At 34.0% G+C, this 16,262-nt stretch overlaps 1 protein-coding gene across 1 annotated transcript; it reads right to left on the bottom strand.

The window, feature by feature from the left end:
- Window positions 1-8,275: 8,275 nt before the first annotated feature.
- LOC145799507 (uncharacterized) lies at window positions 8,276-9,531 on the bottom strand. The gene is made up of 2 exons (XM_082889099.1): window positions 9,018-9,531; window positions 8,276-8,934 (listed from the first exon to the last, which is right to left on the bottom strand). Exons 1-2 carry the CDS (start codon window positions 9,529-9,531, stop codon window positions 8,276-8,278), a joined length of 1,173 nt encoding a protein of 390 aa, XP_082745225.1.
- Window positions 9,532-16,262: the final 6,731 nt, after the last annotated feature.

Genomic DNA, 16,262 nt, shown 5'->3' on the forward strand with positions numbered 1-16,262 from the left:
GAATAATGTAAGTTTTGAAGAAATATCGAAGACATAGTGGCTCTATTTTGGTGTTGGAGTTTGGAAACTACTGATAGACTACAGGATTAGTTTATTCTATTATAAAAAAATAAAAAAAAATGATGGATGCATTATGGCGGTCAATAATAATATTTTATTAGGTATGTGAGATTAAGGCGGATCTTGGTAATTTGAGATTAGCTTTGGAAATATTATTTAGCTGTTTGAGGCAAATAACCCTCTATCATTGTTGGTTCATTTTTATTCCTATTGAATCGTTTGAAATTATAAATATTTATTTATAGCCCTCCTTATCTCTTAAAATAAAATATGGGTCAAGTATAAAATAGCATCGAATAATATTCTGAAAATTATTTGAATATTTTGTGAAACTATTATGAAAGTTTGTACCAAATATTTATTTTGAAAATATCGAACACTTTCTTTAAAAGGAGTTTATTGTTTGAATTTTGACCATCACTAGTCTAATTATGATTTGGACCCTAGCCAATGAGAGTTTTTTATTGGCACAAAAACTAGTTTCTTTTGGGGCTTTACCACCAGCCTATGTGTGGTTCTGGGCCTTGTCGCAAGCTAATTGACCAGAGTCACCAAGACTTGAGTTTTTGTGTATCAAATCATTGAACTATCTGAATATCGAACTATCGATTTGAACAACGAAATCACTTTAAATTATCCTATTGTCTTTTCAGTTAAAATGTATTGCTACATTGTTTATTCCCAGCTATGAAACCATCTTACAAGAGAATTGTTCATTTATTGATTTGTAGCAAAAATATATTTATTGGTTATCAACTATTTTCTTTGTATACTTGATCCAGCTAACAGTGATGGTTGGTTATTTACTAGACTTCCTAGCTTACCTCTTTTTTTTTTTTTTTTTTTGGGGAATAGACTTGTGCATGGTTTTTCACTTGTGGCAGTGCCGAAAGTAGGAATATGATTTTAAATTACTTTGGATTACTATTTTGTTAGTGAATTATATTATTGGATTTGGTGGACAATTTCATATGACAAAGATTGTTTATGACAATTAAAGATTTGTTTTGAGTATTTTTATTTTGGTGGTTTATTTAATTGGACTCGTAGCCTTATATGCTCAGTTAGATGGGCGTAACAATAGAAGTGTTGTTAGGCTTTTGCGGGCCATCACAGAACTTACATCAATAATTCAGATCGTTTAATGTGTATAACTCGTCAAGTATTTCATTATTGTAAAAAATCACGTTACTCAGATCTCAATAGCCACTTGGTTATATTATATTTGTATTAACAATTTATTTTTAAGATTATACTTACCGTTCATATAAATTTGAGATGATCAAGTGGCTATCGATATCTGATCAACATGATTTTTTTAAGGGATGAAATACTCAACTATTTCTATACATTGAACAGTTTGGATTATCGCGGTAGGCCCACAGAGGGCCAACAACATGCTCCAGTAAGATTTCGAATTGGAGAGTGCCTTTCAAATATCCCAATTCTTGAACAAAATTCAAAAAATATTGGGTTAATTAAAAAAAAGAAAAGGTGTTACGCGTTTTTTATTTTAAATGTCAGTGTTTTAATTTCAACAAATTAAATCCTGAAGTTTCATTTGTGTTTTAATATGCCCTCTTTGTCCATCTCCATCACTATAAGGTAACGGAGAATCGCTTTAGGGTTTAAAGTTAAAAATACTGAGGTTTAAAGTGGAAAAGGACTGAAACCTTGAGATTATTTTTATTTTTATTTTTATTTTTTTATTTTTTGTAATAAACCCCAATATTTGATTTTTTTTTTAAATGTATATATATAACTGACATATCTTATGTGTACTTGTATATCTAGTGAAATTTTTTTAGTCAAATTTTGGCTCTTCCGATGATAAAATTTTAATTTTGCCCATAATTTTGATGATTAAAAATAACAATAATTCATTAAAGCACTGATAAGTGTCTCTTACATTTTAGGTAGCCTTAATCCATTAAAATTAATGTCTCTTACATTTTAGGTAGCCTTAATCCATTAAAGTACTGATAAGTGACTCTTACATTTCAGGTAGTCTTAATCCATTGCAGCACTAATTAGTGTCTCTTACATTTCAGGTAGCCCTTCTTAAAAATAACATTAATCCATTAAAGCGCAGATAAGTGCCTCTTACATTTTTGGTAACTTTAATATATTAATACACTGATTAGTGTCTCTTATATTTCAGGTAGCCCTTCTTACATATTCATCAAAATTAGAGACGAAATTAAAATTTTATCATTGGAAGAGTCAAAATTTGAATAATTTTTTTTTAATCATATAAACAAGCACATACAATGTTATATATACACCCAAAAAAAATAAAATATTGGGTGTTGATACCCCCATTTTGTCCCACCTGATAAATAAATGCCCCCAAGAAATGCTTTAAAAAAAAAAAAGATTTTATTTTATTATTTTATTAGGTGTGGTCCTTTAACCCAGAACTTTGGTATTATGATTGTGTGCCGCCACTTTACGGTTGCGATTGTGGATTCAACTCCTGTAATTAAGAGTTTGATATTTGTGGTGCTTATTCATTTGCCATTGTTAAGGGTTGTATATAGTTTATTTATTTTTTAAGTTTGGACTAATTGTGGATATGGGAATAGTAGTCAATTTGATGTAATATTTTATATATTTTGTAATTACTCTGTTATTATTATTATTATTATTTTCTTTAACAAAAACAAAAAAATAAAAATAAATATGTCGCCAAAGCGAGTATGGGGTGGCTGCTGTGCGGGGTCACAGCAGCCACTGTGGTGCAGTGGGACCCATTTCGATAATCTAAACCGTTCTCATTTTAGAATACATCAAGTAGAACATGTTTGCAAAAAATCAAATTAATTGGATATTGTTTACCCATTCATTCACTCACATTTACATTCATTTTAATACTTTAAATCACAATTATTATTTATTTTTGTAGATACAAATGTGAGTAGATGAATAGGTGAACGATATCCGATTAACTTGATTTTTTGCAGACATGTTCTACTTGATATATTCTAAAATGTGAATGATTCAGATTATCAAAATAGACCCCTGAAATGGGCCCATTTTGCTACACCACAGTGGCTGTTGTGCCCCTCGCATAGCAGCCACCCCAAACTACACCAAAGCATAGCAGCCAGGCATTGTGGCCCTATTATGGGACCATTTGATAATCCAAATCATTTATTTTATAAGTTTCTTTTGATAAAAAAAAAAACTAATATTTATAGAATAATTGTAACTATATGATCAGATCACCTCTCCCTTGGTATTGTTCACACAAGAACACACACTCAAACAACATATTCGGATGAAAGGAAAGAGAGGTAAAACTTGCCAAGACGATATTCATGCATTGAGATTTGGTGAGATTTGCTTGGCTTGCTTTGTATTGGTTGGAAAGGGTGGCAGCGTCTCCTATATAAGGAGTTGTTTGTTGGGTAAATTACACTTTACATCCCTGCACTTTTCATAAAATTTTACTTCGGTTTTTACACATCAAATTGTGACACTTAACCCCCTGTGCTTTTAGTCAAGTGTCACATTGGCCCTTCTGTTACTCCCATTGTTTGCCTCTTTAACAGAAACTGTAAGAACCTGAATTTTTGGACAACTAATTAGTTTGTTAATAACAATATTAAGTCAATTAATAGTGATTATTAAATTATCAAATTATAGTGTTAATAGCATCATGATTAATACCAATGTTAAATTCCTTTAAATAAAATTATTTATCTTCCTGTGATAAAAATTTCTATAGCTAATGCAATTGTGAAAACTAAATGGATTAAATTAATAGTAAATAAGCTAGTTAGAGTTTCGTAGGAAGAAAACCATCCAGTTAAAAAGGTTATATATATATACATACTAATATTGTATTGGCATCAATTTCAATTCAATTCAAAATAAAATAAAATAAAGATGTCAATTTGCAAGAAAAGTGGCGGGCTGCCCCTTCTTTTCCCTAGGCTGCTCTGCTGCATGCAAGGCATGCTTGTTTTCCCAATTGCACACTCAATGTCCCTAGAGAAGCAAGCATGGCATAGGATGGCAATTCCAAGCAAATAGAAAAAAAAAATTTGCTAAAGAAAGGAAATAATTAAATAAAACCAAAAGTTGCTCCCATATTCCCTACATAAGGGACTTCACCATCAGCCATAATGCATACACACGGCTAAGAAAGAAAAGAAAGAGCGGAGAGAAAGAGGGAGAGAAGGAAGAAGGAAAGAGAAAGGGGTCTCAAATTTTTTTTGAACTTCATTGAGGTAGGAATACTCAACCTCTATCCCCCCTTAGATATTTTTCTTAACTGAATTTATATATTAAAAATATGCAAGAGTGTGCATCGTTAATACACAATAGCTCAATGCATGATCACATTTTGATAGAATGATAATCTTATGATTATAGGATTTCTATCCTTCTTGCAAGCATGAATTAGATGGTTTAGCTACTGATGTTTCTTTTTATGTGTTCAAATATTCTCCATTGTTTGAATTAATCTTGCATGCTTATGAATTTGTGTTTACTTTTCATAAATATTATTTTCATATATTCCCTGTTACCACTAATGAGAGTAAATATGAAGGATTAGAGTTTCACATGGGAATAGTAGCAAGAAATAATTTTTATGGTCTTACGTATGATTCATGGTGAATACAAAGTGTGTTTTTCACAAAATAATGAACTTCCAGCAAAACAGATGTTTAATCCGTTTTGAATAAACCCAAACAAACTCATGAGAACACTTTCATAAAATCTGAAACTACTGGAGTTAGTTTAACATGTTTTCATGGTGCTAGAATATCGAAAAAAATTATTTGACAACGTTTCGTGGTCAAAACATATTTTTAACTTCATTGTTGTCTGGAGGCAGCAGCAATGCTAACTTTACTAGGTCACCGTTTATTCTACATAATGATTTTTCAAGTGATTCAAATTGTAAAAGTTATATTATTAAGTTACCTTTCAAATGCTGCCAATTTCATAATTTTTTTAAAAGCATTGAGAGAGAAACGTCAGTTTTTCCAAAATGTGACAGAATCTGTTCAGTTTTCTTAGAAAAATTATTTGACCATCTTCCATTGGGTTTCAGTCTTCAAACTTTTCTGGAAATATGTTCTAAACTCAAATATTTAGCAACCGTTCTGACCATACCTCTTTTTGACACCGTTTGAGGCCCCTTTCTATTTTTCAAGCACAGATCACCTGTGCTGGAAGTTAATTTAACTCACTGTCCCAGAAAAATCACTTTTCTCCAAATTTTATTTCTCCATTTTAAAATTGTTTTTAGCCCTGGTATTCTTCTTGAAATATTTTCCTAACTCGATGAACTAGCACCAGTTAAAATAATGTAATGGTTGAACTTCGTTTGGTATGGGTTTCATATTTTTTTGTCTGACCATACAGTGCTGAAAGAAGAAGTGTTTGAATTCTTAAGAAATTTTGTGATGATTCCTAAGACATTCTATCGTATTTATTTTGGTTTCCATACATGATTGTGTTGTGCTATAAAACTAAAACTCGTACATGCATCCAAATGTGAATTCGACGAATTAAAGAAACATGAAATTGAACTGATGATACATTAAAATTTAAAAGTGATTGCAAACCCTAACATGGCACGGGAAGGTATTTTGATTCTTATCGGTGTAGGCAATATAAGGTTGGTGGTGCGGGTGTCCCAACATAGACCGTTCCCTTGGGGCAGACTAAGATGTCACGACTCGGGTACATAACCCTGGTGCGTGGGCATTATTGGTAGTTACAGCAAGTAACATTTGAATATTTGACCAAGGGGGAGTCAGAATTGCCCGTGGCCATTGCTTAGCGGTTCAGTGGAAATAGTGCTTCATGGGAAGTTACTTAAATTTATTTAATAAACTAAATCATTGAGAATTTAAAAAGAAAGGTGGGCATTTTCCTTATGATGAAATACTGTTTCTGTTTGCCATTTATTTATTATTATCTATTGTTATTATTTCAACTGATAGCATTCCTGTTATGCTTATTAAATGCTACTTGTTATTCTATTACTACACATTATTCATTAATTGTGAGTATTATTATCGGGGTGGGTATTTTCTGGTTGTAGTATCTTATTGAGCTTGTCGCTCATTGGCATTCCCGTTGCCCTGGCGTTTTATGCCAGGTACCGAAGAAACCGAAGGGAACACCAAGGCCTTGCAAGGCAACATTCAGCCTTGGTTAGCTTGAAGAGTGCCCAAATTCCATGAACTATTTTCTAAATTTTCTAGTTTTCCTCTAGTTTTCTTTTTATATTTGTGTTATTTTTTTTATGTACTAAGACTAAGTTGTAATTTAAGAACTTTAAATTTCTGGGTTGTTAATTAATAGATGTTAGTGATATTGGTGGCAATATTGATTTTAAGTTCTAAATCTTATTATGATGTCCTCAAATTTTGGGCGTCATAGAAACTATCCATAACTACAGTGCCACAAATGAAGCCAATATCCACATGAACACGCAGATGGCCATAATTCATTTCATAAAATATATTGTTGGTATCCACCAAGTCAAAATGGCCACATATTCATGATGCAAACATGCTGGCAGTATCCATGACTACATACACAAAACATGCCACATTGTCAAAATAGTTCGATAATCAAAACAAACAACACCCCTACTTTGGGTTCTTCACCTTAGAGGCAGATGCATTATGAAGTGAGGACAAGGTCACAACATTCCTCCCTCTCCAGGTAATGAGGCTGTTGTTGGTGTTGATATTGCTCCTCTTTATGCTTCAGATGTTTGTGACGATGCTGACTTTGTTATTGTTGTTGCACTTCTTGTTCTTGTTGCTGTTGCTGTTGCTGTTACTGTTGTCCTTGTTCCTACTGCTATTGTTGCCCTTGATGTTGAAGTTGCCTTTGTTGCTGAAGTTTCGCTTTGTGTTTGTGAACTTGCCCTTGATGCAGATGGATTTGGTGCCCTTGGAATTGCTGAAGTTGCCCTTGGAATGGCTGAAGCTGGATTTGGTGTTACCATTAGTATTGGTGTTTGGGTTGCACTTCGTGTTGCCATTGGTGTTGATGCTTGGGATGGTGTTGATCCAGCCTTAGTGCACTGCAATTGGCAAAAAATATTCGGTCCAATCAAACATATATCTAGTTGTATTAATTTAAAACATTAACAACAAAGTATGCACTCACCCTTTTCCTTTTATAGCCTAAGCTCTTCCATCTTGGTTTATTTTTTTGTTGGTACTCCTTGTTTGGTGGATTCTTGCAGCTCCTATAGTTATGGCCCTATGTCCTACAATTACCACACTTTACTGTTGTATTCTGCCTTGTGACTTTGGTAGGTTTGGTAGGTTCATCTGATATAGTACATACCTTTTGTTTGTCTGTAATAAATGTCCATCCATGTTGATTCTCTATGCCAATGTCTTCCATGAGCAACTGAATAAACCACAACTAAGAGCTCTTTGTTTCACCCTCCACCACTACATACGCTACTGGGAACATTTGGTTATTGGCATCAATTCCTATTACACATAATAACTGTCCAGTTTGTTCACTTTTCAAATGGCATCCATCTAGACCAATCAGTGGCCTACACCCTGTTACAAAGCCCTCTGGCAAGCTCCAAGGCAAATGTACCATCTCTCAAAGGTAGATTGATTAGTAGGGTCCTCAGGGTGTGTTAGGGAAAACAGATGATTTCCCACAAGTAAATAAATCGATGGAATAAAAAATAATGCGAAAAAATTAAATCAACAACAACACAAGAATTTTTATGTGGTTCCCTTAATGTGAGTTTCAAATAACGAGACATGAATGGTCTTACAAACCACCCTTAGGTGAATTTCAAATAATCACAAATAAATAAGAGGAAATACCTCACCAAATAGACGAAAAAATTATCTTCGAAGCAAAGTTAAAGAAGACCCAAAATAACGAACCAAACAATGCTTTGAAGGAAGGGTGAAATAGAACCAAAACTTCCAAGCAAAATAGCAACAAACAAAGCACAAAGCTTTGGACCGATATTATCCACCAATTGAAAATACACACAGCACCAAGATTAGCAACACCAAGACAATACCAAAAAAATATTGTTGACTCTTGGGCTTTTTATCAAAGTTCTAGTTGTTACCAAACAGATTATTAAATACCCATTAGACTTTCAAAAGTCATATATAATATATAAAAACATATATTATAACCAACACCAAACCAATTAAATATTTTTAATAAACCAATTGGGTCTCATACTCCACTAAGGAGGTATACCCAACAATGTTTCAGGAGGAGTTGACTTCATGATGATGGTTGTGTCAGGATTTGTTTTCCTCAACTTTTCACAGCAATCCCAAAGTTGATTATATTGTTTATTGTTAGTAACCTGTATGATGGTTAAAGCCTTTCTCTTGGCCCTGTATAACTGACTCCTAGATGCTCCAACCACATAATCCTCCTGAACTTGTGCTTGAAAAGATTCAATTAAGAGTTTAAGGTTTCTCCTAATGCTATCCATATACTTTTTTGACAGCCACCTAAAGTTAGCATGCCTGTTTTGAAACACCATTCCACAATTATGTTGTTTCCTATATGTTTCCACTTGCAAAGTGTTCTGGTTCTGCATATTAGAAGCAAATATGATCCATTTGCATCCCTCCCTACACACTGCCCTCATCCTTTTTTTCTCATTATTGACAAACTTTACATTCTTACCATTCTTTACTGCATACTCTCTCATTGCAGCCCCAAATTCTGTTGCTGAACCAAATAACATGCCCACTTTAAATTCAACATTGGTCATGCCAGTGTCAGGATTAAACTCTGGATGCTTTGGACCTCTTCTATCCTCATTAGTTGAGTCATAAATGCTTTGGAGCTCATCAGATGATCCACCACCTTGCTTAAGCTCTACACCCTCTAGTTCAATGTTTGTAAACCCATATGATACTCATCTGCTTAGTCATTAGTGTTCCCTCTATTGCTTCCAACCCACTCAACACCTTTGTCAACATTGTTTTCAAACAACACATCATCATCACTCACTGCATAATCACTATCATAGAAGTCTACATCCTCACTGTCATTTTCAGCCTCACTGTCATCACCATCATTTTCAACCTGAACGTCATGACTCTTATCTACAGAAACATCACCATTATCAGCAATTAATTCCTTTATATGATCACTTTCAATTTGACTAATCACTTCTCTAGGTTGACTACTCCCAGAAACATCACATGACACCACTTGGTTGTCCCAACAATCCATTACTGGAACATTTTCTAAGTACACTTCAATGGCTCTACTAGGAGGCATTTGAGCAATCATTTCAACCAAATTAGCATCAGTTGCTAGCAACCTTAAACCATTATCAAAGTCCATCCCATGGATTCTGTAAAAGTAAATAATTAAACCATCATACCCAAATTTCTTCACATCAACATTAAAGTCAAATAAAGAAAAATTAGCAAGATCACAATTTTCAACTAAAGTAATGTTTCCACCAATGTACATCTTTCTTGGAGAGTAAACAAAGTCACCCCCATGGTGAATCTTAATAGTAAAACATTAACCACCCCCTGTAGAAAATAGTTTAGAGACCACAAAGTCATGAATAAATTTTCTTCAACCATTTTAATTAAACAATTCATAAACAAAAAGTCCACAAATGCCCACTGTGAACTAAAAGTGTAATTGGATTATTGATTTGGGTAGGGATTTTGTAATAACCCTCACGCTGTCCTAACCATTCTCGTATGCATTCATATGATTCTGTCTTGTTAAGCTTGCATTTCAAGTCTTGTCCTTGTTCGCTTAAGTGTTACAGCATGCTTTGTACCTTACTCGGTACGGGTTTAGCCGAGGTCACCCTGAGCCTAGGTCGGTTTTGAACCTCTTGCATCTGAGACCATCTTGGAATTTACTTTTGGTTGACTCCACCTTCGCTCTGACATGTTGGCCGAGATGTCACTATCTAGGCCGAGGTGTTCGTCGCCGAGGCCGAGGTGTGTATTATCTAGGTCGAGATGTTACCCTTGAACCTAAGTGACCTTACTCCTGGATTGGTACGACCTAGACCGAGGTGTGGCACATCTAGGCCAAGGTGTGGCACAGCTAGGCCGAGTGTTGTCCTTTCTAGCCGATGTCCTTGCCCCTTGCTTGCCGAAGTCTTGTTGTTAGCCGATGTCGTTACTTGTCGGAGTGCTCTTGCCGCCTAGTTTGTTCAGTACACTTTGTCATAGTCTTGTCTTTTCACTCAGTCACCTTTTTTAGAAGAACCAACCAGCCGTTGCCACGTACCCCTGCAGAGGGTTAAGTCAGCCGACAGACCCAGAAAATATACATTTTGTATTATATCTTTGCCTTGTAGAGAGAGAAGCTCTAGGAAGAAGAAGAAGTTTTAGAGTGAGAGAGTGGGCTTTCGAGCTTGATTCCTAGAGATCAAACCGTTAGATTCGTGTATTGAGGTTAGATTCTTGATTTACTCTTGTCGTTCTTTATGTTTATCTAGCTGCATTGCACGATTGAACCTGTTCTGCACGTCATGCATTGATTTAAAGTTGGTTTTAGAAAGAGAAAATAGTGTTCATGTGTTCTTGAAGAAAAAGTCTTGTTTGATCCGAAAGTTTGCATTAAGATTCATGTTTTTGTGTTTGTTCTCACAAGATCGTTGAATATGGGTACCTAGGTCCATGTTTTTGAATGCATAGCATGAAATCTCAGATTTTGTAATAGCAAATTATGATCTTGGCATTCATCTTCCTCATGTTCATGTTCTTCATGTTCGTCATGTTCTTTAAGAGAGGGAAACCCAGATTTTCCCGACTTCATTCCCTTAAATGTGGCCATCGAGGCCACACCTCGGCAAGGAGGTGTGGGACCTCGGCCTAGACCTGGTAGTTGCCCAACATGTTTTCCCGAGATAAGGAATTGTGTTTTGTTTTGATTTGACTTAGTTTTTGGAAGAATGCCGAGGTCATTTGCATGCATGCAAGACTTGTTTTGCGTAGTGCATTCAATAGACTTTGCCACGTGTTTGTAGGACTTGGGCTTGCCTTGACCCCGACGTTTAAAGAACTAGGTGAGTGGTATTTCTAATAAAATTATGTTATTAATGTTTTGATAAGCTTTGCTTTGCTTTGTTTTGAAAAGTATTTGTTAAGCATGAATGATTACCCCTATTTTGTGTATCAAGTATTAGCTTTGGTTTTGACAATCTTTGAAAGTCCGTACGTGCTAGGGGACTATAAGCATTTGTAGCACAATCTTGAAAAGTCCGTACGTGCTAGGGGACTATAAGCATTTGTAGCACAATCTTGAAAAGTCCATACGTGTTAGGGGACTATAAGCATTTGTAGCACAATCTTTGAAAGTCCGTACGTGCTAGGGGACTATAAGCATTTGTAGCACAATCTTGAAAAATCCATACGTGCTAAGGGACTATAAGCATTTGTAGCACAATCTTGAAAAGTCTGTACGTGCTAGGGGACTATAAGCATTTGTAGCACAACCTTTGTTAATGTCATCCCTTGGAACTTGAAAGCCTTGGAAGACTTAATTGTTGAGACCTGAAAGATTTGTTAGATAAACTTAATTTGCCATTGGATTTTGTACAAGATGTGATGTGCCTTGATTTGATAAAGATTTCGGATATCATTCATGTAAACCCCTTTATTATTTATACCATTCACTGAGTATCCAAGCTCACCCCTCTCTATATATATATGTAGGTGACGAGCAGGACGGCGATGACGCCTAGATATACTTGCCACTTGTTTTGGATTTTTCACTTTTGCAGCATCTTGAAGATTATGCTTCTTAGTTATATTTCATTGTATTCTTGTATTTGATGGCTAAGAAGCCTTTTGGTCAAGATGTATTTTTGTACTTCATTTTGTTGTATTAAATCTATGTAATGATGTATGCCATTCCATTTAACTTATGCACTGCTCTTATGGACTACTTAGCTTTGAATTTATTGCTTCCGCATTTGTAAGCCCCATATGTATACTATGTTTGTATGTGAATTTTGAAAGTTGGGCTTCGGTAATCTCGGATTACTGGCCATCACGGCACCATTCTACTAGGGATGGAATGGGGTCGTGACAGATTTAGAAAATGGAAGGAAAATGTTTTTGAAATGTAGATATATTTCATTCAAATTTCACCATATTTTTCCATTTTCCTTTTCAAATTTCTATACAAATTCATGAACCAAACACAAGACAAGTGTTAATACAAATAGACAAAGACTAGTCAACACACTCGAGACCACATTTTTCTTCAGCCAATAAAGTAGTAAATAAAAAAATTGAACAAAAGTTACACTTGATCCGAGAAATTGTTCTAGAAACCCACACATAGAACCAAACAAACAAAGAAAATGATAAATCAATAAATCATTGTAAAAACCCCCCACACACAAACAAAGACAATCAATTATTATAAAATATTATGAAGTTATGCTTTACCTGATGGATGCGCACCTCTGTCTTCCATTCCCTTCAATTCGTGACTCACTTTTTGCATAACCGTAATAGTTCACCATCTGCATTTTGGTTTAGCCCTAAATTGATAGAAATTTTGGACAATCACAAGCTGTATTGGCAGGAAATAGGGTCAATTTCCGACCTTTCCCTATTTAGTGGCCACATACTAATTGTGCGACTAACTTCTGTTAAAGAGTCAAACAGTGAGAGTAACATCAGGGTACTTGACTAAAAGTGCAGAAGTTAAGTGTCACAATTTAATACGTAAAGACCAAAATGAGATTTTATGTAAAATATAGGAATGCAAAGTGTAATTTATCTTTGTTTGTTTCTGTTGGAACAATCTTCTGTGTACAAAATAAATTGAAACAAATCAAACAAATAAAATAAATTACATACCGAATTTATTTTTTATCGAACCGAATGAATAATTAAAGACCAAGTCGAGTGTGTGACACCTTGTCCTTAAGACAGATTCGCCCCACTACAGTGCTTACGGTTAAGTGGCGTCTATCTTCCAGGATACAATGATCTTCACAAATTTGTAGTAGCACTCCAAACAAATTTGTCTGGCGAACTAGAACCTTGTGTTCTATACTGTCTTTATTTTTATTCTAAAACTAATATGAAGAATAATGCACTAAAAGAGCAAAGTTGGACAGCAAAAAGGAATTTTTCAGACTGTTTTTTCAATGTCCCAGACTGCTGAAAAGGCTGGTATATATAGGCAAATTAATCTGACCCGAACAGGTACAAAAGAAGTGGACAGGTGAAGTTTTGAATTTGAACAGATGCTGTTTGAATTCAAACATATCTGCAAACTGTTTCAATAGATTAACTGCTGCAGTTATTTATCTGTTCAGAAACTGCCCAAAACCGAATATGTTATGGTCTTTTTGAACCTGTTGGACATGGACCGAATGAGGAAAGAAATTAAATTCAAATTTGAATTTAATTAAATTTTCCCGCAAGTAATTTTTGAAAAAATTCAAATGAATTTTGTCCAAAAAATTAATACAAGAACCGACCCGACCCCGACACAGCTAGCGGCGCGCGTGTGGTGGTTTGGGCTAAGGTTCATTTTGTCTATAACTCCTCCCTTCGACAAACTTGGGGTGCCTCTTGGGGCCCAACCCAAGTATTGTACTGTAGAGCTTATATACATACGCGAGCTCTCTTAAAGTTTCAATGTGGGACAATGCATTTCAAGGAAACCCACATTTAATTTTTTAAATGTCCAATTCCACGAACCCGAAAATGATGTCAACTTCTCATTCACTCATAAATGGTTTTGATGAACCGTCTTCACTGTGTGACTTGCCATGCGACAAGGAACACGTCACCTCTTCGAACCCACCCCAAAAGACGTTTGGGGCTCATTCAATTTTGGGCTCAAAGTTGGCCCAAAATAAGCCTTATAAAAACCAAATTTCCAACAATTTCATTTGTGGGGGAGGCTCTGGAGAGGCCAAGAGAAGACAAGGGAATGCAAGGCCCACTTTTGTTTCTCTCTCTCAATTAAGGGTTGGTTTGGGAAGTGGGTTGACTTTTTGGCTTTTTTGGCTATTTTAGTCTGGGCTAAAAAGCTTGGTTTGGGAAGTGGGTTGACTTTTTGGCTTTTTTTGTGAGGGAAGAGTGTAATGATTATAGATTTGATGTGATATTTTATTTTTTGTGGCTAAAATAGCCTATTTTGTCTTTTGTGGCTAAAATAGCCAAAAAAGCCTACTTTAGCTCTTCCCATACGATGCCTTGGTTTCTTTCATTCTTGAGTTACTGCTCAATTTTTTTTTTTTTTTTTTGTTTTATTTTGGTCGAGTAAGTTCAAAAGAAATAAAAAAAATTAATGTTACAGAGATGTTGGGAAAAAGCTGTCAAGTTTCACACACAATTGTGGATTAAGAATAGTGAGTGTTATTGTTGTCATATCTTTTATTAGGATATTGGTTTAATACTATGCCTTATGATTTCACTTTCTCCCTTTGTTAAAATTTCGAGCCATCACATTTGAACATTGCAAGGTTTGTCTCTAAACTTTATGGATCCATAAAATTGAAGACCATCTAATCTCTTCATATATATATTTTTATTGGTTTCATATGTGTATATATATATATTAACGACTAGCCACGCCAGGAATATAATAATAAATAAAACAATAAGTATTATCTTATCAAAAAATTTATACAGAACATGTAACCAAAATGATGTGGTAGTGATATCCATGAAATGAAAATTACTTTGATAAATATTTTGATTTAAAATAGTAAAATTTACTACATCATTTTGTATGGACTTTTTGTACAAATTTTCTATTTCACCTAATATCATATATGTATATAGAATTGTGTGTGTATATATACTTGTAGCTATATATACATATCCATATATGCATATTATTTTTTTTATTATACATGTATACTACTTGTATCTTTATATATATATATATATATATATATATATCTACATATGCATATTTTAATTTATTATACTTATTTACTACTTGTATATATATATCTATACATATGCATATTTTATTTTATATTATTTGCATCAACCTCACATCCATTCTATATTTCCCAAATCACCTTTTTATTTTCAATGTTACCTGTGTTTAAAAAAAGAAAAAGAAAAAAGAACAAAACACAAAAAAAAAAAAAAAAAGGATGAGCAAAGAAACAAACTTTTTTTTTCTTCAAATTTTTGGTTTGAATCTAAAAAAAAAGAGAGAGTTTTCCTTAACAAAAAAAAAATAAAAGAAAAGAAAAGAAAAGAAAAAGGCTAAAAAAAAAAAAGAATTTCAAAAAAGACTTCTTTAAAAAATCGAACTACGATTGGACCTGATTCCTACAACAGGATACATAGGCAGCCATGTTGCTCTGTCCGAATCCTTCTAATTCTCATTTTTATCTTTCTTTTATCATCAAGTTCAAAAAGGCTTCTTCAAAAAGGCTTCTTTTATCATCACAGTTGTCAATTCCATTTCAATTCATCACATTAAGCTAAAGATTTTCTAAAACTCCTTTTTCTTTTTGTAAAAAGCGAGGGATGAAAAATTCAGACGCAATAGCTAGCGACTTCGCTGGAGACACTTAGAGGATTTCGGCTATTTTTATTCTCTTTTATTTGATCCATTTTTGGTTTCATGACTCCTCAAATTTTTCTTCTTATTTCAATCATCTAATGTATATATTTTGTAGGAACACTAATGAGTTATTTCTTATTCTTTTGTAGCATAAATAAATTATGGAAGGCATGATCAAATATATAGCTTCATGATTGTCAAGGCAAGAGGGACATTTGTAAAATAAAAAAATATATAACGGGGATTTATTATTATTATTATTATTGTTAATGGCCCCTCAGTATGAAAAAATATATGTCATTCTTCTTCCATCTTGAATTTTCTTTTTATTTTACACCCAAAAAACTTCCTGATTTTATTAAAAATTGCTTCTGTGGTATTTAATTTTTTTTTATGTATATATGATTTATATATTATATTATAAATACATCTGTGTTTTGTGTATATGATGAAAAAAATTATTTTTCTTTTGACCCCTCTGATAATAAAATCATGGTTCCGTTATGTGCATAACATACTCACTTGTAACCTTTTGGGAAAGTATGAAGGGAGGTCATTATCGGATTTAGTTATTATATGGTCCCGGTAGCTTCTACACCGAATCTTTTCCTACTCAAATCACCAATCTGTGAAGGTTCCACTTGTGGGATTGGAAGTTTGAAGATTTGGGA

Source organism: Camellia sinensis, chromosome 9 (genome assembly GCF_055761805.1).
Source record: "Camellia sinensis isolate YWXY chromosome 9, ASM5576180v1, whole genome shotgun sequence".
Taxonomy (NCBI): domain Eukaryota; kingdom Viridiplantae; phylum Streptophyta; class Magnoliopsida; order Ericales; family Theaceae; genus Camellia; species Camellia sinensis.

Coding starts and splice junctions, on each gene's coding strand:
- LOC145799507 (XM_082889099.1), bottom strand. CDS start 9,531: ATGTACATTGGTGGAAACATTACTTTAGTTGAAAATTGTGATCTTGCT. Junction 8,935..9,017: donor TGAAAACAATGTTGACAAAG/GTGTTGAGTGGG, acceptor ACATTGAACTAG/AGGGTGTAGAGCTTAAGCAA.